This window comes from Clinocottus analis, unplaced genomic scaffold, assembly GCF_023055335.1.
Source record: "Clinocottus analis isolate CAN_PGR_092001 unplaced genomic scaffold, fCliAna1.0.p SCAF_25, whole genome shotgun sequence".
Classification (NCBI taxonomy): Eukaryota; Metazoa; Chordata; class Actinopteri; order Perciformes; family Cottidae; genus Clinocottus; species Clinocottus analis.
The window spans coordinates 4,855,781-4,879,362 of record NW_027175987.1 but is presented as its reverse complement, the minus strand read 5'-3'; the positions used below and the strand labels follow the sequence as shown (position 1 = coordinate 4,879,362).

The window sequence follows — 23,582 nt, the reverse complement described above, 5'->3', positions numbered from 1 at the left end:
ACAACAGACAATAAAAACAGGCCAGTACTGTAGCGTCTTCCCAACCAGAATGACAATAACACGGGAACCGACAATCCTGCTCTTAGCAAGGTCTACAGAGGGATTGCACAGCCATAACCACAGCACCTGAAATAGAGCTTTGTCTGGGAATAGACTGTTATTAGGTCGTCTGCTCACGGGGTCAATGCCACTGCAGTTACTGCACCTCCTCGAGGAATGGCTGGGGCGCTATCTAATTGGGTGGCCAGGATTATTTCAGACAAGCAGTGAATAGAAGACTAAATATTGAGGCTGAATTATATGTTGCATGTGGTAGTTGTTGGGGCGGTGGGGACGAACAAATCCCTGTAAATACAAATTTACTTGAATGGGAATTATTGCACGCTTGAGCCACACATGAAAACCAAACAATCGGTGTTTGTTGGCTGTGATGGTTTGTTTTTTAAAGAAGACGGCAAATACACAAATCATTTCACGACTTTATTTATTACTAAACTCTCTCTAAGGCAGCAGTTTGTGTCCACAGGTCGTTCTAACGTCTCGCAGTGAATAAAATGGTACAAAAATCAGTTCCGCTGTGTGCTACAGAGGTCATTAGACAGCTCTTGGTAAATACAAGTTCACAGACAATAATAATAAGCATTATAAACATTCATTTTCCCCTTCAAGTATGCTACTATCCAAAGTGACTAGTGTAAAATTGGCTGAGGAAATACAATATGTCCATGACTATTTACAATATGCGCCTATGAGGGTGTGTATAAAAAAAGAAAAACACGACTGGAAACGAGTTATTAGAAATGTTTCCGCTGTGTTTTTGGTGGAGAGCGCACAGACATAAATACACACAGGGATACACACAATCAGAAACACACAAACAAACACACAGTGATGTGACTGACTGGCTTCAAAGTTTTAGAACGGAGCAAAGAGGTTAATCATTTCATCACAGCGAAAGGACAATTAAGACTTGAGTGGATCCAAACAGCGGCAGCAACAAGGCAGCAGCAGCGCTCCCACACCAGAGCTCCTGCTGCCGGACATCTCTCTCAGAAGCAAAGGAGACACTTAGAAATACAGGAAAATGGACAAGCAGACGTCTTGATAAGTTAAGGAAATGAAAATTTGACTTGGACAAAACCATCCCATCTCAATGTCCTCTTCATGGCCTTCAACCAAACCTCATGGTCTTCATTAGCAGATGGGAGTCAGCTCACTTGACCATCAGCTGCTATGATTTTATCAATTACATTTTTAGGCCGTCCATATTGGCCTGGAAGTTAAGCATTGCCTTGACTTTGCTGAAGAAGACCGTCATGTGGTTGAAAGCCCACGGCAAAAAGCTTGTAAATGGACGTTGAGTTGAGTCCTTTGTGTCAAAGTCTGAAAAAATATGAATGTTTTTATAGAGCTCCATCCAATGAGAACCACCAAGTATGTTCACACGCACATTGTTGTTGAGCCTAAGAGAAAGTGTACGTAAACAATAACATAACAGTGTCCTCCACAGTCGTATCAGATGAGCTCATATCCTGATTATGACAAACTCAGATGCTACAGTTGCGTTGTGCCACTCTACAAACCACACTGGGGAACTTTAAGAACCCATTTGATTAATTGTTTGTGTGTTCTCTGGTTTAAAAGTGAGTATCCATACGGACATGTTTCAGATCAGAACAAGAGGATAGAAAAGATAAATAAACCGCAAACCCATAAATGGGACGTGAAGCAGAATATGAGCTGGCCTCTGGTGTACTGTAAACACACTTGCTGTGGACGCTCCCTGCAGGACGTTTTATAAGTAATAACACTTTGTGGATGACCACACAACAGCCCGGTGTCCATTATCCTTCATATAAGAGCACAGACAGGAACCCAGCCAAATGCGTCTTTGGTTTAACCAACTGAAACAAGCAGATCATTTCTTCTACAGAATATTGGTAAAAGAATTTGTGAGAGACGCCACACAGTGCACCTCGACTTCAACGCTACGACATTGACAAACATCAGGAGATTAAATATGCAAATGTTCATTATCAGTTCAACTGCTGATTGTGGTTTCTTTAAAACTGTCACGAGTCTAAGCAAAGCGTACCGTATTATACACACACACACATCCATGTGTGTGTAATTTAAGTGTATACACACCGATGCAGAAACAGACTTTTGGCTGACTTTTGCATCTTGATGCACGTCAAATATCTCTGTTCCTACGACAAGAATGTGTAAAAGGAAGCCAGTGTGGAAGAGATCACATTAAATATGTACAACAATATACATAATATACAAAAACACTCAAACTCCAGCTGGCGGTCATAGCTTCAGAGACTAGCCTACTTGGACAAAGACAAAAAGCTCTTCTAACATTTTTCTCTCCAGAGACACAAAACACATTACTGTGTCAACTACTTCATGATTTAAAGGGTTCTCACGTATCTACAGAGAAAGACAATCACACGGACATCTCCATATTTCCTCTGTGTGGAAAAGATAAAGACTGATATTTTAGAGAAAAGCCAAAATGTTTTTCTTGAACCAGAAGAGCTCATATCCTGATCATAAAAAATTCAGATGCTTAAGTTGGGTTGTGCCACTATAAAGCAGAATATCGGCGATCTATAACAACCCATTTGATTCATTGCTTGTGTTTCTCTGGTTTCAAAGTGAATTGTACATACAACTATGTTTTTTATTTAAATGGCAAAAGATAAAATAGAAAGCTTTTCCTAAATGCAACAAACTCTGTGAGGCCTTTTTGATGGCTAATGGGTACAGAACGTTTAGCTCAGTTCTGGAGGTCTATGGGGTCAGTAGCAGCTCTGCTAACAGTTTGGGAAGTATACCTATAAACTGTAAAAGGTTAATTTAATTCAAGTACATACTGAAATGTCCATGTTGCTGTGTTAAAGAAGTGATCTTTTAACAAGCGGAAAGAAAAATGCAACCGTATGTACCTGTGAAAGTTTTAGAATTATTAGAAATGCCCTGACTGGATAGTAAAACCTCTGTAATTTTGAGAAGAGCTACATCTAAAAAATGCAAGAAATGTAGACTAATGTCACATAAAACTAAATTGAAAAGACATCTCTGTCTCAGAATGCACAAGTTGGAAAAACAGTAAAATTGGCTCCCTTCATTGAAATGAGTCCTTATTAAACGACAGCCTGAAAGTCAGCTTCAGGTTGTACCAACAGTTGCAACACAAGCAGTATATTCCATAGATCCGCCATCTGTACTAAGCATTTTTAAGAAAAACAAGACAAAATCAAATGAAGCATCACAATGTTGACACTCAAACAATACACGTTTAGTCCATGAAAGTTCCTCCATTCGTCTGGAATGGAGAATTTACAATGTGCAAATGAAACATCCAGCAGGAAGTGTTCCTGTGTAAGGAGGTGGGTCATTTCTGAGTTCCTCTTGAATCCGTTCTCGTGGTTCCGGGCTCAGTAGAAGCAGTTGGTGAAGGCAAGGTCATCTGCACCTTACACTTTTTTCATGCTTCACCAACCAGGCGGAAAACCACCCGATCGTTTTTCTTTCACATTGCTTCTTTCAGTCAAATCTTCTCCCGCTCTCGCGGACAATGTCTTTGGATTAGCGCAACTTAATTTCAACCTTTTATTCATTCACGTTACCAGAAGAATTTTTTTGCCAAATGTTTCCTCCTCATACTTGTTGTACTCTTGAGTTAAGAAATTAAACTAAAAATTAAATTAAAAGACACGGAATCATCTTAAAAACAAAGATGGGGTAACAGTGTTAAAATAGAAATGTAAAACCTCTTGAATAACATTTTTCTTTCTTCATGGGCCACTGGAGTGCTAACAAGGGCTCTGATCTCTGTCATGGATTACTGCCACATGTACAGATATTCAAACCATGTTACTTCATAAACCGTTTCATAACACCACACTTGTTGTGCCCACATAAAACATACCATACATATCTCGTTATCGCTTGTAAGTAGCTTCTTATAATTGGACACATGGTAGAAACGAGCCAATAATTATTATTTTTTTGCAATTAGCGGTTGATCTGAGTGCAGCAGGCTGGACTTTAGAAGAAGATGACATCCTCCTTATTGAGGTCTTCTGTGGCAATCTTGTACGGTGGCGGCATGCTGTGGCTGTGGGTGAGCCCGTGAACGTTTACCTGCACATGGGCGTTCGGACTGAGGCCCTGCGGCTGCAGATGGGACTGGAAATGGAGGGAGCTGGTGCTCTGTGAGTGGGGAGGGATGCTGGAAAGAGGCATGGAGGGCTGAGGATGGGACTGTGCAGGAGGCATGGGAGGCTTCTGAAGATTTTGAGGGTGGGAGATGCTCATGGAGGAGGAGGACTGGGTGTCTGGCCCAGCATTGTCTGCAGGACCGAGTTGATCTGTCACAGAAAAACAAGAAAGGCTTAGATTGAACAAGGGATTACTCCAAAAATAGCATTAAAAAGGGCCGACAGACTAATCCGTTGTACCGGTTTATTAAAGCTGGGTTTACACAGCCTAACTGAAATCTATCACCTGCAATCCTGCCAGTGTTTCTTTGTCAGTGGTAATTGTCAGGGCGCAGGATTAAAGTGGTAAAACGTCTGTGTCAGCAGGACAGCCTGCCATTAATCACATTGAGACATGTGAAAATTGATAGGTGTTTACACAGGGTGAGGCTGGGCATAAATGCAAGCTTTAGAGAGGACCGCGATCGGGTGGGGTCCGGTTTGCCCAGGTGGACAATGAGTGTCTGTTTGTGTCTGTGAGAACCAAGTTTAATAATGCAGCTGGCAAAGACAGACGAGAGGAGATTGTGTTTGTGTTTGTCCTGACAGAGCAAAAAGGAGGAAGTGTGTGTGCTCATGAGTTTGAGTGTATTACATTACATTTAGCTGACGCTTTTATCCAAAGCGACTTACAATGAGTGCATTCAACCATGAGTACAAACTTAGAACAACAAAAATCAAGAAAGTACGATTTCTCTAAAAAAAAAAAAAAAAAAAGACAAACTACAAAGTGCTATAAGTAAGTGCCATTCAAGTGCTACTAAAGTGCTGCTTTCTTTATTCAAGGTATCGTCGGAGAAGATGTGTTTTTAGTTTGCGGTGGAAGACGTAGACACTTTCTGCTGTCATCACGTCAATGGGGAGCTCATACCACCATCGAGGAGCTAGGACAGCAAACAATTGTGACTTTGTTGAGTATTTAGCTCGCAGTGACTGAGCTACAAGCCGATTGGCAGAAGCCGAGCGGGCTGGGGTGTACGGTTTTACCATGTCCTGGATGTAGACTGCACCCAATCTGTTCGCAGCACGGTATGCAAGTACCAATTGTTTTGAAGGGAATGCGGGCGGCCACCAGGTAACCAGTGAAGGACGCGGAGGAGCGAGTATAGAAAGGTACCTGCGTGATGATGCATGGGAAGAGGCAGAGGAGGGCCCGACAGCGGGAGCTGCTGGTGGGGGCTGATGGAACGCTTGGCCTTGAGGGCGTTGTCATCTCGGGCGGACAGCTTCAGCGGCAGCATCTGCTTCATATCAACTGAGGCTGAGAGGAAGAGGAGGGAGGAGCAAAAGAGGAAGAGGGAGTAAAGAAAAAAAAAAAAAAAAAAAAAAGAGTAAAACAGAAACAGAAGGTGATTTAATTGTAAAAAAATTAGATTACATTGGTAGACTAAAGCCTCGCCTCTGTCAGCCACTATTTGATAAATCAGAGGGCTGACCCAATTTAGACCGCTAATGTGATCCAAATGAGCCACTTAAATCATGCTGATCAGGTCAAGCTCATGTCAGGCACAGATGGCTTTTATATTGACAAAGCGAGAGTAAGAACAATCATTTTTAAAAGAGAAAATACTGCACTATATAAGTAAGTGTAAGAAAAAGGAGAAAACCTTAATGCAACACTAAAAGAGTGTATATTTATTATACTTGCTGTTGCAAATTGGCAACGGATGCCTTGTAAGTGCAACAGTAACCGAAGAAGCATCTTTATATTTTCCAGGCATCTTTCCTACATTATAGTAGAGTAAATATCATTGAGCTTTGGACTGTTCAGCCAAAAAAATTAAATAAAAAAAAGATGCTGATAAGGTCATGCTGAATCTGTAAGGAAATGTCGTGGATTTTGTTCAGACTGAAAACTAATTAAAAAAAAATAAACAGATTATTTAAAAATGTCAAATGTGTGCAGCTATAGAATGCACATCCATGATTATGTATAATACTCTTCATGAATCAGACTATGTAAAGACAGGTGTGCGCTTCAGTTACTGTTGAATCATATCAGGAGATGTTCATACACGGATATAGAAAGGAACACAAATGTAACCCAAAGCAATGTGGAAGAACAGTGATAGTTGTGGCATGTCCTGTGAAACTCGGTATCTGAGGTCTGATTTCTTACCAGTGCTGTCAGTGCGATGTGAGGCTTTGCCAATCTTGCCTCCTTTCCCTTTGCCGCTGCTGAAGGCGGCCAGTTTGGTGGGGATCTGCTGCTGCACCCCCAGCAGTTTGTGCTGCTGGTTGGTGGTGCTGAAGAGATGGAGCGGTACCTCTGTCTTCGGCGGCTGGGTGGAAGAGCTCCCCTCCCGCCGCAACATCACTTCAGGGCGCTCTGGATAGTCGGCCGGTGCAACGGAGAGGCTGGCCCGCACCAGAGGCTTCTGAGGGAGAGGCAGGTCGGAGACACTGGGGAAGCTGGTGAGGCCCGAAGACATGAGGAGCTCCCCGTTCAGGCTGCCGGACAAAGGAGCCACCTGGAAGAGAAGACAGGGAGTTATTTGCTGACTAAAGCATTCTTTAACTGTTGCAAACATCATCACATAAATCTTCAAAACCAGTTTTCAAGTTCAGAAAGTAGGGCTTTTGCACAGTGTTATCCATAGTTGTTCAGATTCAGTAGTTGCAGAACGTCAAGTTTGCATGTTTTGTGTGCACGCGTGCGGGTGTATGCATGTGTGTATTCTGTTGTTAATTATGTATGAGAGTATATAGCTGCAGAATAAAAAAATAAAAAGACTTAAGACAACTTCTTCCAGAAGACACACATACATAAACAGATGAAACTATAAATTGTCTGTGCGACACTGTCATTATGGAAACACAATCTGTTGAGTAGCAGGGTATTTATGGGCTACAGAGGGAATCAGAAACACATGCAAATGTTTTTGCTGAGCACACAGTTGGGTAAAGGCTTTTCATGTGTTCCAAGAGTCTCAAGGACAATGTGTGTACATACACATGCACACGCACACACATACAATGAGAAAAATAAAACCCTTAATAGTCCATGTGCACATAAAGGCGTGTCTAACAAACCAGGAACAAAACAGGCCGGGCTGTTAGACAAGCAGGCCAACAAGAAAATGACTCATGACATCAGTGGATAAAAGACACTGACTGCATTGTCCACTTAATTACTAGACTGAGGGAAATATGATCGAGTGATGGAGTCAACATTATCACCCAATCTGCATCCAATAAGACCAACAAAAAAGGTTCCTGCACAATGAAGTGGTGTGGTGTTTGTTTGTGTGTGTAATTCCACATGTGTTGCATAACATGAACTATAAGAAGCATCTCTTTACAGTGTCACTGCAGTTGGATGCCCTTCAACAATATTGTGACATAATGTGTTGCTAAAGGGCATTCCTAACACACTAAATCAAAATATCCATGCAAAAGGTAACAGTCGGTCAATTTCGGGCTGTTTAGAATCAGCTTTGAAGCGACATTAAGCAAAATAAAAAGTACATGTCTGATCTTTAGTCCAAAAGACTAATCCTAATGGACTGGACATTCTCCTTGTCCCATTGTTCCCAAAGACGGGATGCTGAAGACAGAAGAGCTGAGATTTCTAAGAAACAATTCTCTGTTCAATTCTATTCATATATTATAACATTCAAGCAGACCAAGTTATTTCCATGTCACCAAATTTAGCTAAGAGTTCTTAGAAGATTAAGAGAAGAACATATTTGTGTTAATGACTTACTGTAACTGCATGCCAGTTCCAATCTAAAAACAGCTTTCTAAAAGCCTCTTAAAAATGTAAACGTATGCACTAAGAAGACAAGATGAATAATAATAAATATGCATTCATCATAAGGAAGTCACTGGTACCTTTAGTACATTTGATTGGCTAAAAGAACTTTTACCTGGTTATCTAACAGTCTCAATTTAATACTGATGCCTCTCTTTGACCTACATAAGTAAACAGGACTGGCTATTTCTACATAGTGCTCTTCATTGGTGCCACCAGGTTGGATTCTGCACTAAATCAGACAAAATCCTGCAGGTTCACGAGAGTCTCCTTCAGCTAAGACTCCAGCAGCAGTCAGCCTGCGCGGACAGACCCAGATCTGGCTTCGACCTGCAGTCGCAGCTGCGTGCCAGGCAGTGAGAGGCCTTTCCTCCGGAGGAGCTTCACCTGCTCTGCTGGTCCCCACTGGGAGCAACAGGCTGGAAGCCCACGCTGTATTACTGGGCCCACAGGAAGAAGAGGAGGCTCGGGAGAACCAGGACAGCACAGGAAGGATTATCACACCACACATCAGTAAAATAAGAGGTTTTCTAAAAAAAGGACTCTTTTGCTCGGAAACACTAGTTTATACGGTTCTTCATAGCAATTATGTAAACCAACCAACATCACAGAGCTTATGATACAACAGACCTTCATCTGATATTTAGAAAAAAGGACACCATCATCAGTTTTAACTGCAGTGTATATTGAACTGAAAGTCTGACATCAGACTGTTACTGTTCGGTTTGGTATTCAGTGCACATGCTACATGATTGATGATGATGCCAAATACTTCCTGCAAATAGGGGGAACGCATGATGACAGTGTTTTACAAGGCGTGAAGGGCAGACTCATGTGACTGTAGCTTCTTCTAGTTGTAACAGCAGAGCATGACAGAACCCGAGGCAGTGAGGGGCCCTACACTGGGAAAGTCTCCATACGTCCTTCCCTAAAGCCCACTTTCTTCTTACCCCTCCCTCATTTTCCCTCCCTCAGCACTCACTCATCTTGGCACACAGATGTTGCATTGTTCCCAGAGCAAGGTGATCGGCTTTAAGCGGAACAAACAGCAGGTTTCCAGGGCAGTAAACTGTGCGGAAGCGCCAGAGCACAAAAAGCTTCGACTGACAGCACATAAACAATTAGCACGGGCTGCCTTCCAGAGGCTTCTGTTAATGTCAGGCTTGGACCAGCTAATTATACAGCCAGGTTTCTTTCATCCTGAAAACTGCCCGGATACTCACATATCACACTGCACAATGTGTCGCGTTGTTCAAGATGTGACAGCGGTGGAAAGGTAATGAGCAATGACTCAGCAATTTATACAATGACTCGTAGGACATCACATTAGAGCTGAAGCATTGAGTTAATTGAGAAACCCTTTTAATAATTGATTGGTCTCCAAAAAGGTTTAGCAATAAATAGAAAAATCCAGCTGTTTTTCATCGGACAAAACCAGACATTTGATGATATTGGACTAAAGGAAATTAAGATGGGCATTTCTCGAAATTTTCTGGTGTTTTATAAATTAAATGATTGATTGATGGTGTGTCGACTCATCAAAAATAAAAGTAATCATTACGTCACATTACCCACATCTTTAGAATTAATGGCTGGAAAAGACCAAGATGCACAGAAATGTGTTACTTATTCTAGGGGCAACTACTGTTTTCTCTCAGCGCAAAACATTTACTATGGGTTATTTGACAATATTTCAGACATACAGAATAGTATGATGTACAGTGTGTGGCAACAGGTGAGGGTAGCTGCAGTGGCAGATGGCGTGAAGAGAAAATATCTTCCCTCAAGCTCGTATTCTATCTTGGCCTCTCGAGGCGACCGCGATGAACTGGTTATAAAAGAAGTGAGTCACAGCCATCTAAGTGTGTGTGTGTGTGTGTGTGTGTGTGTGTGTGTGTGTGTGTGTGTGTGTGTGTGTGTGTGTGTGTTAACGGTGTTGATGTGGAAGAGTTACTCCTCGGGGGCTTTTCAGACCACAGGAACACACTCAATAGCATCGTAAATCATCTTGAGGCCAAAGAGAGGAAGAGATAACTCAGTGTAAAAAAACACAGATACAGGTCACCGTTTTACGACTGACCTTTTAAAGTTTCTTTTGAGCTGTGCCAATCTTCTCATGTTTTCAGCAATGTCCTCTGTCATGTTCATGTAGTTATTCAGACCGGAGAGCTGTCAAGTTTTACAATTTTCGACTCAAAAAAGCAGGAGAAAGGGGTCGTTGTTAAATGCAGTGCCTTGCTTAAAAGGCAGCTCTAAAAAAGTTGCAAAGGTTATTCTTAAATGCATTTTTCCATAAAGACCTCCCAACAGGCCGGGAACTGAACCTTTGACCTTATAGTCGTAACCCCAGTTTCTATTCAGGTATTCTTCCATCAAAAATGTATTTCTTTCCATTTACTCTTGATTTATTGTTCAGGAAATCTTTTTTTCTTGACTGTTCTATTCCTGTCAAATCCGCCACTCCATCTCTATTCTTGATTGTGAACACAGTTCATGACTTTGCAGTCACAGGTCTATAGAGCAATCAGACACAAGGCTCTGTTGGAACAGATCCAATAAAAATGTAAAAAACCCTGAGCCCAATGCGTTCCTTATCGAGGGGTGATAAGTGTGATCACATGAGATAACACATGAAAGAGAAGTACTTCTAACGTCAGGACATGCCGCAACTAGCACCATTCTTGCGCAAACACTTGTTTATGTCACACACACACACACACACACACACACACACACACACACACACACACACACACACACACACACACACACACACACACACACACACGTGTCTTTTTATGAGGTCTAATCATAGCTCTCCTGGTTTGCTGATGCGTCTTAATGTTGGGTGTTGGTGATTAAATGTCTGTTGATATCAGGCTGGCCTGAAGCCTGGAACAGATCCCGAGGTCACAGCTGATGAAAAGACCGTTTGATGTGTTTGACAAAGAGGGGGCACAAACCGCTTCCAAATCTCCCATAACGGCAGCCAAAAAATTCCCATAGCACGGCCAACAGTATACAATAGCAACCCTTACATCTGCATGTGTACAAAACACACTAGTTAGCTTGTCTAAAACAAACAATATTCGTATGACTTAATGGAGTGTTGAGTGCTGATAGAGGCTAAATTTGATCTGCTCCGGGTCTTATCTTGCAGTCCATACAGCAAACAAACCACACAACAATCTTACTTACTATCACGGTTTCAGTGAAGGCCTCTGTAATTACCAGGGACCCTGCATTACTCACCACAGCACATTAAGTCAATTCAGCCAGCGGCTGTGGTTTTCTAGGAGTTACTGTGAAGTGTTCTCGGTACGGCTCACAGTCGAAGGCCTGCCTTCTGCAGCCAGTAATGAGATGATGAATGCAATAATTCATGTCAGCTGGTTGTGTTTGTGTTCGTCTTGAGTTAAGACATATCACTGAAAGATCGTGTTACCAGGAAATCCTTTGAATTGTTGATGGGCAGCCAGATGTCTGAGGATGTAACGCTACAGCAGATGAATGACAATAAAACAACGGAATGCACAGTTGCAAAAAGAAAAGAAAAATCACTGTAGCTTTTTTTGGGAGGGACAAGATGTGACTTGAATGGATGGCATGAGTTCATCCGTTAGTTACTCAGCTTGGTATGCAGGATGAAGAGGCACTGGCCAATCACAGATAACTGCCAGGCTTCAACTAGGAAGGAATGTCAAACAGCAGAGAGGGACTAGTGACATCACTGGAGACATCTTTATCAGAGCATGTCTATCAGTACATCTCTTCTGGTGATTCGTCCAACTTCTGGGAAAAAAGCAATCCAGTTTATACAGTTAGTCTGTGCATAAGCAGAAAAAAAAGAAGAGAAGCAGAACAACACGCTGACTAATCCAGCTGAACGGTTTCGGCTTTCTTAAATTGGAGCGTTAGTCAGAGTGAACAATCCCCTCACTGGGTGTGTTTTACACGGCCTCCACCTGTTGACAGAATCATGTGTGTGACTCAGGAAGTGGAGCCGTCACCACTGTTCATGCTCCTTTCAAAATATCAACACACCAATTTAATATGACATAATGAAACCAGCCATCGATTTGGCCTGAAAATAATATCACAAGATTGCAGGGTAGTTTTGAGAATGAAATCCTGAAAAACACTTAATTATTCATTTTTGCTTTGTAAATAGGGTAAAATATTTTTTTGTATTGCTCGCTTTTGCATTTCTCATATTGTATTTGTAAGTTATTTTGTTATGTCAGGTCTTTAATTTTCTGTATATGTAAATAGACCTACCCTCGCACACATTTAAAATAGGGGATTTAAGTATAGCACTGTTACTCTGCATCTCAGTTTGGAGCATGGGAAGTTCTATCTTGATACAGTTACCCTTTCCACTCCGCTTGTAACAGAGAACACCAATCAGACCTTTGAAAACACTAAAGGCTGATATTATGTATCATTACTGTAGCTCCTTGATGGATCCGTTAGCACCGGGCATGAAATTACAGTCAGTGGATCTTTCTCAAAGCTTCTCTCCCATGAAAATCACAAACAATGACCCGCATTGTACGAGCACGTACTAGGATAGCACAGAGGTAAAGAGAGGTGGAGAGAAAGACGCTCCCTGCGTAGGTGGATTCCTGGGTTGAGCGGTAAGAGATGTGTTCATTCGTATGTATGTTTATCATTCATCCATCCATGAAACGGGCTGTTGGAGCTGAAACCAGTGTTTCTTTTACAGTGAGAGCGCCTGAACTCAAGAAATAAACTGCCCTTCATTCATATAATTAGAGCATCAGTGTTTCAGATGCTTAACTATCTTGAATGGGTTCAGGCCCAGGGGATGGAATGGAAAAAGAGATGCAAGGAATAAGCAACAGAAAAAAAATTAAACAAAACAGATGGGAAAGCCCCCTCTTATTCTTTTTTCTGTGAGCAATCATCACCAACACCGTAGCTCCTGATACCACCTCTTCACCTCACCATCACCTTACCCCTATCCTCAAATTCTGCTTTCCAACACACAACTTAAAATGTGCATTTAGCATTGTCTTCTACGACCTTCAAATTGTAATTTCATGTTTTTCAAAGCTTTTTTTTTTTAAATGTCACAAATTACAGAGACGGAGTGCTATTAAGTCTCGCCCACACCGGAGGAGAAAACTTTGCTTTCCATTAAAGTTTTGCTGTGTGAAGGTACCTCTTTGTCTGCTAGCAAACAGAATAATGTCTAAATGCTGTTGTGTGTTACTGTAAATACCAGCCGCCAGACCCCAAAACTGAGGAAACGGGCAATAATATGTGAGTTAACTGTAAAATACAGTTGTGTATTAATAAAATCACATAGTACTGCGAACAGAATAACAGTGTCTGTTGTACACATTCATTTTTGGACCCTTCCCACCTCAATAGTCTTCCTCTTGATCTTCTTCTGGTGTTCCAGACGTTCCTTTTCTTTCTCCACAGCTCTGGTGGACTCTCTCAGCCTCTCCAGGTCCTGTTGGTACGTCTCCCTCTGACTCTCAAGCTCATTCCTCTCTTCTGCCAGAAGCTCCTGCATCAATAGAAGTAAATAATGTTGCAGTTTGTGTGGAATATCAATATCGAAAAACATTCTTGATATAATGAATTAATAAAAATGAAATATAAAGCAAAACTGGGTGATCATACAATTCGCCATTTCACACATATCTTTTTCTAAGATAGCACTTCACCTCCAGCCGTCTGCACTCGTCCTCCCTTAGCCGGAGCCTGGCCTCGGTGGCCTCGACTTGTTGGCGGTGCCGCTCCCGCTCCCTCTCCCAGCGCTGCTGCTCCTGCCGGTGCTGCGACTGCAGCTTGTGGAAGCTGGCCAGCTCCTCTCTCTGCAGGGCCAGAGTCCGCTGTTTCTCCTGCTCCAGTAGCACGTTCCCTCTGTGGCGGCCGGGCAGGGAGGCCCGCTCTGTCATCGAGGCCCGCTGCAGCTCGATGTGACTGTCCTGCTGTGAAATGATGGCCTGAAGGCAGAGACAGGGGGAAAATAACACAAGTCGTCTTAGACAATGACACTACAGTGAAACAGAAATTCACCTTTGAAAGTTATCAAGATTAAGTAAGCCAAACAGCAAACACAATATTATGAAACAATAGCTCTGCAAACATACATAAATACCACATGTTTCAACATATTTCTTTCACTGACAGCATTTATTAACATCATTAACAGTGGAGGGGACAGTATTACCTGCAGACTATAGAGCCTTTGGGAGAGCATCAGCACTCTGTCAAAGAACTAGAATTGAGACACAGGCAAGCTTGTTATAACCAAATAACCACCAGAATCACCAAAAAACACAGCATGTATAATGCGCAAACTCCTCATGGGTACATGTTTTCAGTTCAGAAGGCACGGCTATGAATATGTACTCCTGCAGAGTTGCGAAGCATAAGGTGACAGATCAGAGAAGGAGACTTTACCTCAGCCTCGGGGAAGGAGTTGGACCAGATGCGGTTCCATCTGGCAGGAGAGCAGCAGCTCTCGTCAACCTGAGCAACAACACACAGCAGGTCATACGAAACATCACAAACACTACAGTACTGTATGCAGTGCTATATACCGTGCTACATACAAAACAAACAGAATCTAACAGATACTGTAAAAACATTTTTAAAAATGTAAATTAATTTGCTTTGGTCATATGTATTTTTAAAATGGAATTATTTTATTTTTCAAAAGCTCTATATTTAAACAGACACTATGCAAGTCTAAAAATGATTCCTGTACATTCTGCACACTGAAATACTAAAGAAATGTTGTTGCACAGCTGTTAGCCATGATGACAAAACTAGAACTATTTTCTATGGCAAATAATGTTTAAAAACCTCTTTTTACAACCTTGATATGACAGCTGAGCAGCATAAGATATTTCCAGTAACTCAACAATGAGAATTGTTGTGTCTCAGAGCAAAACAAAGAAAGACAGTGTAGAATGGCATAAAAATTACAATTAGTCAATTTAAAGGAATTGATGCTTTCCAGGACTGATCCTGTAACACTAAAACTAGCTTTGTTTCTCACACACGGCTCACTGACAACAACATGTCGTTCCATTTTATCAGCCTGATCAGTCTCGTTCTCTTTGGTCAAGGCTTCAACTTCTTATAAACAAACAGTAAACATCAGTGCATGGAAACCTTCCAGATGACTTGGTCTGGGCACTACTATGTACAGGAAATAACAATGTGACTCATCCCAAGATGTACCGTTTGTCTGTCTGCGTGTTGAGCGTCTACCGTCTGCTCCAAGGTGTGGCTACCGCAAAGGTCTTTGAGCTGAGGGTCAGAGCTGGCTCTCTGGCTTCTATCTCGATTTCTGGTCTCGCAAGAAAAGTTCTTCTTCACGCTGCCATCTGGCACAAACACATCAACGCGGACACACACAGTGACAAACACACACAAGTAATTAAACCGAACAGAAACATTGACACTCACAAATGTTGTACAGAAACAACTCAGATACACATTTAAAACCATACACATGAATTCAACCAATAAAAAAAACAATTCAATGAATGGAATTTGTTTACAATTCATGATTTATTAATGGCATGAAAAGCCATTGAAATACAATTGCAATTGCATTAAATAGTAGATTTCCTCAGTGCATGGATTGTGCTGGACTCACTCTTACTGAGAATGGTGGGGCTGCTATCATAGCCCCCGAAGGTATCTGCTCGCCTAGGCAGAACCCCAGAACCGCTCCCCTCCTCCAGCCGGGAGGGTGGAGCCTCCTCCCTCACTCCAGACTGCAGCAGGTTCTGGAGGTTCTCCACTGAAGTGAAAGAGATGGCACATTAAGGTTAAAAAGCTGGACAGAGGGAGATGTTTAGGTTGGAATAGTAGCAAACTCAACAACGCCAATACCTACTGATTTATTACATAGCTGCAGCGAGCAGTCAATGAATAGAAAATTGGCAACCGTCCCTTTTGTATCTAAACCAGACATACATAAATATTAAGATGCAGCAGGGTCCTACCCTCAGTGATAGCTCCTTTGAGCAGGGCCTCCCCCTGCTGGAGGTCTGAGGCGTCTCCTCGAAGCAGAAGTCTGGAACGTGAAGCTGCGTCCTCTAGACCGGCCACAGACTCTGCCATGTCGGCAAACAACTGCAACTTCTCAGTGAGAGCCTGGAAGACCACTGCATCCTTCTGGCTCAGCCGTTCTACAATGAGAAACATGGAATAGAATAAGAGAGGAGTTACATCCTTAAAGCAAAGGACAGAGATGCATTTGTTGTCACATGCTCTCTATAAAACAGCCCGTATCCTTTACCACACCCAAATACAAGTGGGTGTTTTAAACAGTGTATCCGGTCCAAAATCAGATTCAATAAACTGAGATGAGATTTAGAAAAAAGTAAACTTCCAACAATGTTAAAGTTAATTTTATGCATGAGCACCCCCTTGTGGCCGGCCACAATGTTTGGATTTCCCTCTGGGTTTCTTTATGCAAGTCATTTCTAACTTCTATAGTTACCTTGAAATTCTTTGAACCTGAAAGCTCGGGCCTCTTCCTCCTCACTGAACAGCCTCTCTTCTGTATGAGGACAGCTAAGAGGGGACAGGACCAAAGGCAATACAATGATGGGGAGACAGAGAAAGAAAACTGAGTGCGGTTCATTCACATATTCTGTTGGACCAAAACATCATTCTCATGTTTTGTTCAAACGAATATGACAGAATTTGAATAATAGTAACAGTTATGTCTTTCTACTCTGTAAATACAGCTACCTTTCAACAGCTTGCCGTATGTGTGTCATCCAAGTGTTTCGGCCCTCCTTGGAGTTGGTGTGGATCTCGTACATCTCTGGCTCATTGGAGGAGGCGCAGATAAGAAACATGGCTTTCTCCTCATGGGCCACTTCCCTGACAATCAGCTTCTGAAGCGAAATCACTGACGGCTTGTTATCCTGAGTGGATAACAATAAGAAAGAGGAAAAAGACAGAAGGGTGTGTTTTTTGGTTTCTCAGTATCATTGATTAAATTCCGCTCCCACTTATTTTTGTTAGTGTCAGCTGACTGAATGGATAAATCACTCACCACTGCAGCAAATGTATATCTTTGATCCTTCTCTTGTAGCAAGAGCAACACATCTGACAGAAGCACTGCAAGAATATCTAAAAAGACAACATTTCATATGTATTATATGTTTATTCATTCCAAAACTCTTCAAAAGATCAGAATATAAATAGATTAAAAAACATATATACACAAAAAAGATTTACACCGAGATAGTAGATAAGAAAAGTATTTTTTTTCATCATGCCAGATGATACCTTTAAGCCTGCCAGAAGCAGCTTTCCAGTTGACTGTGCCCTCATGCAGCAAACGCCTCCTGCCCTGCGCCAAATCCTCCCTGCGAAACACTCTGCAATCTTTGATCTTTCCCATTGCCTTTGGCTCCATCTTGTTGTGTATGTCTCGGAGTCGAGAGTTCTTCTCATGAAGATTAACCAGTGCGTCAACCTGAACGATGGTGTCTTTAATCAGACCCAGTGCCCGAGTCAGCTCCTCCTGCTCCTCTGTACCCGCTAGAGAGAGAAAACAAAAATGTAATAGATACAGAAAATGTTACTATAATGTGTGATGTTACTCCTCACAAAAATATGGTTTTACTTTCCTTAATAGTGATTTATTAGCAGAAGAAATGCATGTGAAAATACTGGACCTTCAGTGTTTTGCAAAATGCGCTCCACTAGGACTGGGTACTTGGTGATGCGCTGCGTCACCAACAGAATGCACTCGCTCACTCCTAACCTCCGCACAATGGAGAGGTTGTTGATTTTCTGAAAAGAAAAAGGGCATTTGAAATAACCTTAACCACTGTGCTACAGATGCACTGTGGATTAAATTGGATATAAAAAAAACAGGAGATTAATGTGTCTTACCCGTATGATGTTTTGGAATTTTTTGTTGTTTTGCAGCTGTTCTTTGTAGTAGCTGACAGCCTCTGTGTGGTGACTGCAGAAATCTCCATAATTGTCCTTCATCCTTTCTCCTATCTCACCTGAAAACTGGAGAATAAAGAAAACCTTTATCTCTCAGTTCTGTTTTTGCAGTTTGTTTTTTTCCTTTTTTTTAATTTTTTTTATGTGATTTATTCAAAAAATCCATGCTGGGTTTTTTTGTATGCATGAGAGTTCTACATATCTCCTCCCTACCTGTGCGATCAGAATGTCTGCCACTCTGTTGATAGCGTAGTTCCTGACGCTGGGCGAAACAAGGTTTTCACGCTGCCTCTCTTTGAGGCGAGACAGGAAATGTGTGTGAAGTTCGAGGAGGTTTTCCAAACGGGGGAACAGACAGTCTAGCCTGCCAGAGTCCATCTGGAGGTTCTCCTTTAACTCTTGCACGTACACACGCAGCATTATCTTCAGTGTTCGGACATGGTGCATCTCTGTCTGCATGAGCTCTGTTCAAGGACATGAAGTTACATGTTTATGTTTTGCCAGGGAAACCACATACATGGATAAAGCATTGCAGTGATATGGACTGGCTCACAACAGGTGCTTCACGCCATCCAAACCTTCCTTAATCTAGTTTCCACATATTTTTTTCCTTGTCATACAACTTGCTTACATGGTCCCTTAAAAATAGTCCTCAAATGTGTAAAGGGAATTCCACCACATTACCACATCTTACTAAAAATGTTGTATATAGCATGTTGAGGCTCCTGAGGGAGCTTCGTGAACTTGGATACATTGCCTGAAGTGATGTCACTACAAACTGAGGTTGAAGAGTTAGTAAGAAGTGTGCCCACTCTGCTCAAGGCTACAATAGTAGCAAGTAGTATACCACGTCTAAAAGCAGTCAGTGGTTGACTGCATTGTGCAATTGCAAATATAGGCACAAGGTGGAACAGAAAACAAAAACTACAATAACAATGTTCTTAGACTGAAAAAAGCTAGATTGCTTTTAAAAGTAACATTTATGTCAACATATTGTATTTTATTTTCTCCTGCCATTGTGTTTACCACTGATGAGTTAGGATGACAGTTCACCAAAACTATCCGATCAATGAGCTACTCCTTAGGCGTGAACGCAACCGAAGGAATTACACTTACCATAAATCACATCCTGTCGCTTCACCATTTCTTTAGAGTGCTTCTTAACAAACTGCTGGTCAACCGCCAAACTCCATGACTCTGCCTCCAGGTCCTGGGCATCGGACTCCAGTTCAGCCCGCACTGCTGCATAGTGAGCATCTGAGAGGAGAGGGCGACACATTACAGTATTATAGTACACAAAAGGTTGGCTTCCAATATGGCGGGAAATTGCACAAAATTGGGAGTCCATGTTTAGATTAATGTCTTCACTAAAATCCTTCAGAGGGGAGAGAAGGCGAAGGAGAGCAAGAAAGCCAGCAGTCCTGGAGGAATACAGCCTGGAAAATACAGCTCTTTCCCGGCACCACGAAGGTGACACCAACTCTTAAACTCCCTCAAAATGTTTGATGACTGACATGAATGAATCTTGTTTCCTCTGAAGAACAAAAGTAACTCAAGTCTGCAATATTGATGATTTTAATTCTCTACACATTGTAGAATTCATAAATGAACAATGATATTCAAGAGATAATTCTCTCATTACTAAATGTGAAGCATCCAAGTTTAAGAATTGTTCACTGCTGACGTAATGTCTCGTCTTTCTATGCTTTGGCAGGACTAAAAATGATGCATTGGAGATAGTGACAAGGCAATATGAACTATATAATCTTGAGCAATGACACTTTTTGAAGTTACTTTCGGTGTTTAGCCCAAATATTTTAAGATTATAAAAAGGACTTTAGACACTAAATGAGAATATTAGCCCAGTGATAACACTAATGCGTGTGTCATCCAGTTTGACACACTAGCTAAAAAAAAGCTAAGATCTCATAGAGGCTAATACTTTTTGATTTTTAGGGGTCATTCAGACATTTTTTTTTGTAATTCTGCAGTTTCTCTAGCAATATACTGTAAGGCTCCTCAGTGAGTACTGGGGTGCATTAGCTCTTGTTTGATAAGTGTGTGCCTAATAAACAACACACCTTACAACAGACAGCTGTGAGAAAACGTTGGTACAGTAGCTCTTTGTACGTAGTCAGCGACTTCGCCTGTCTTCCTCTCCCACACACTACAACTTAATGAGAGAGGGTGAGGTCAACCCTGACTCCACAAAATACACGCCGCACACTCTCATCCTGAACTTAAGAAAACTCCCATAAGACAAGCTTTAACACTGCAACAGAGTGGGCAATCACAACCAAATGCGGAAAGGGGGACTTTTAAAAGCAAGGTTCAATCCCCTCCTCAGCGAGTCAACTCACCTTCAACGATGATGGACTCGGTGGTCGAGGGAGCGAGGGAAATGGCGTCTTCATTGCAGCGTTTGGAGCGGAGAGCATCTGTCTCATCCATGTCCCCAGGGAGGGATCTGAGGGATGACAACCACAAGTCCAAGGTGGCATACATGCTGACACTGAGAGAAATATAATCCCACTAGCTTGCGGTGGCCTAAAATAAAGCTAACATGTACATTTACAGGTCCAGTGATAATTACATAAAATGAACTACTTAGCCACTTATCGTTGCCAATCTACACCCTGTCTTCTGCTCTTGTTTACAACTTCCCTATGCCTCTGACTCTCTCTCTCTTCCACCTCGTTACCTATTTTCTTAGAACTGCAGCAGAAAAGCAGTCCAGTTCTGAGATCCGTCTAGACTCAGACATAAGGCAGTTATATTCTAAAAGACAGCTTGCCTTGATATGTCAACTATAAATACACATCTCACGATTGCACAGAAAAAATAGTATTTCAGCATCAAAGAATCTAAAAATATACAGTATTAACATACAGCAGGTCCTGTAAACATCTACAAAATTATAGATTTAAGAGAGAAAAGAATATATATATATATATATATATATATATATATATATATATATATATATATATATATATATATATATATATATATATATATATATATACACACACACACACACACACAACATTATTTTTGTGTTTTTTAAATTCTAGGTCAAAAGGAATCCTGTCATTTAGGAGCAATCTGTTTTTTCAAAAGACAGTTACAAAGAAAAGAGAGAAATAAAGAATAAGTCTTCTGCACAAAACAAAGGCCTTTAGTGGAAAAAGGAAAAAGTCCAACTTGCAAAACAGAGATACTCACCCTGAGCTGTTGTGGAGACGGAGGCTGTGGCCAAGGCTGGAAGGTGCGGTGGAGCTGGCGGTACGGGCGGCAGGCGACTGAGAGCTTGTTCCCCACAAACCGATGGTCATGCCTGGGGGGCTAGAAAATCCTTGGTGGCCATCCAGGGCCTGTGATGAGGGTAGGCCCAAATGCTCCCACTCTCTGTCTCTGAGCGCTGGGGAGGAAAAACGAGAGACGGATGAAAGGAGAAAACGAGAGGACACAGAGAAAGAAGATGCGGAGAAACAAGGTGAAGAGAGAGAGCACGGAGATGACAGGCGAAATGAAGAAGAGGAAGAGGCTGGCAGCTGTTTATTTGTCTCCTCTCGTAGTCCACCCCAGTATTTTTTTAGCCACGACCTAGGCAGGGATCGCAAGAATTTGCAGGTAGTCAGGTCACGGTGCATCAACACTCGAACGCCAACATGTCTGGACAGAGTCAACGATGAGGTGGAGGAAGAGGAGGATAGTTTTGCAATTGTAGAGCAACCTTTGGAGGCCTCTGTGGTTTGGGTAGTGGCTTTGGTAACTTCTAGCTCCATTGTGAATTTCTCAAACTAGGCGCAGTGGCAGAATGAGCTTTGTAACAATCCCAACACCAAGGTAAGAATCAATAATGTCCGTCAATGTTATCAGTTGCAGGCGTTATTGCGAAAGCAATAAGTGATGTGCCCTCACTGGTGTAAACTACAAAAAGCAGAGGATGACCCAAAGCCTGGTTTATATATGTACTGTATGTGACCCGCCCAGATCCTTAAATCTGTTCCTCAATTCCCGACCCCCTGCACGAGCTATTGATTGACCAGAGGAGAACAAGAGGAAGCAGTTGTGCCTGACAAGACTCCAGCTGTTCAGAGTAGAATAACAACTGCTACAGGAGATTAACTTAAACTGCTGCTGCAGCCACTCATGTCTCCTGCAGGTCCTAACAAGTGCAACAGGACCCGCTGAATGTTACAATTGATGGATTAATTAATGATAATGACTGAGAGCACACTGCACATTTAACAGGTCAAATTACCTTGAATCTAACTTATTATTATTATTATTATTATTATTATTATTATTATTATTATTATTATTATTATTATTAAGTCCAAGAAACTAATCTGACACAAATAATTTGCAAAGATCTGATTTTAGTTGTTGCTTCCTTTAGCTTCTCTTTGTGTATACAAATTAAATGTGTTATTTTAAGTAAATAGCTTTTATTGTCATACTTGTCATTACAGATATGTAAAGAACTGAATAATAAACAGAGCTTCTGGGGCCATGCTGCAAATAAACATACAACATAAATGGTTAAAAGAAATAGCAGCAATTATTTCTATTAGAGCCTGGAGAATCGGCTGCACCCTTGAATGTGTATATACTACTTTATATAAATGGTACAAAAGTCCTAAATCTATCTGGCGTTGAGATAATAATTGAACCAGAGGCAAAGCTCCTGACTTTTGTCAACAATGGCCAATCATCACCTGGCTTTGCTGACAGTCTGTTGGAGGCCAATCACCCCATCTACGCTCAGTGTGGAGGCAGAAACACATATACCACCGAGACCCGCGCGCACACACACAGAAAGAGAAAAAAAGAGGACAAGTCCATCTACAGATGTCATAGGACTTCATCCGTTTCAACCTCTGCAAACCAGCAGAGTGGAAAACTGAATTTTTATTTGACACACAGGGACTAAACCATCTTGCTATCCATCAATGTACTTCAATTGATACTGTGGTGGGTGGGATGTACAACATGCACATTTACGTTTTGCTTACCAAGGTTTATAGATCCTGATGAGCAGGTCCTCTGAGAAGAATCTCTCTGTGTGGAGAAAATAAAGTAAGAGAGCATTTATTCGTCAGATGAGTGACAGATTACAAAATGCCCAAAGAGTGCACACTTTTACTATACTTTGTTTACAACAACACGACTCACATGCTTCTGGCAAGCAACGTCCAGCTCAGGCAGTTTCATAATGATGGACAGAGACATGTCACCTTCAATGGAGTTGTATTAAATGCTCCCAAATGAACGCACAGCTTTCCATTACAAAATTGGATTTAAGCTTCTCTGTTGAGGTGGTGCAGTAGCTACATGTGGATGCTTTACTGCTCCATACTTGCTCCCCGGTAGTTAATATGTGCGAATAAATAAGTTAATAAAGCTAGAACTGAGGTTGCAGTTGCAGTTTGATAGTAAAAACCAAATGTTGCAGAAAGCTTGAAAAATCTCCTATTCAGTGACGTTAAACAAATTAAAAGTTTGCAATGTAGCATACCGTACTCATTAATTTTGCTAAAGAAATTCTGTCACAATTGAAGTTTACTATTACTTGCCTT

At 41.6% G+C, this 23,582-nt stretch overlaps 1 protein-coding gene across 2 annotated transcripts; it reads right to left on the bottom strand.

The window, feature by feature from the left end:
* Positions 1–487: 487 nt before the first annotated feature.
* LOC137794540 (rho guanine nucleotide exchange factor 18-like) lies at positions 488–23,060 on the bottom strand. Of its 2 annotated transcripts, none has more exons than XM_068591393.1 (21): positions 23,019–23,060; positions 21,223–21,418; positions 20,358–20,464; positions 19,114–19,254; positions 18,211–18,461; positions 17,938–18,063; positions 17,718–17,835; positions 17,326–17,580; positions 17,090–17,166; positions 16,780–16,958; positions 16,526–16,599; positions 16,026–16,211; positions 15,674–15,820; positions 15,253–15,398; positions 14,467–14,535; positions 14,234–14,281; positions 13,725–14,006; positions 13,415–13,564; positions 6,391–6,742; positions 5,389–5,532; positions 488–4,382 (listed from the first exon to the last, which is right to left on the bottom strand). In XM_068591393.1, the coding sequence occupies exons 2-21, from the start codon at positions 21,330–21,332 to the stop codon at positions 4,060–4,062; spliced, it is 3,285 nt and encodes a 1,094-aa protein (XP_068447494.1). In that variant the 5' UTR covers positions 21,333–21,418; positions 23,019–23,060; the 3' UTR covers positions 488–4,059. The 2 variants fall into 2 exon arrangements, with proteins under 2 accessions (XP_068447494.1, XP_068447495.1); XM_068591394.1 differs by having other exon boundaries at positions 15,680–15,820.
* Between the last annotated feature and the right edge of the window lie 522 nt (positions 23,061–23,582).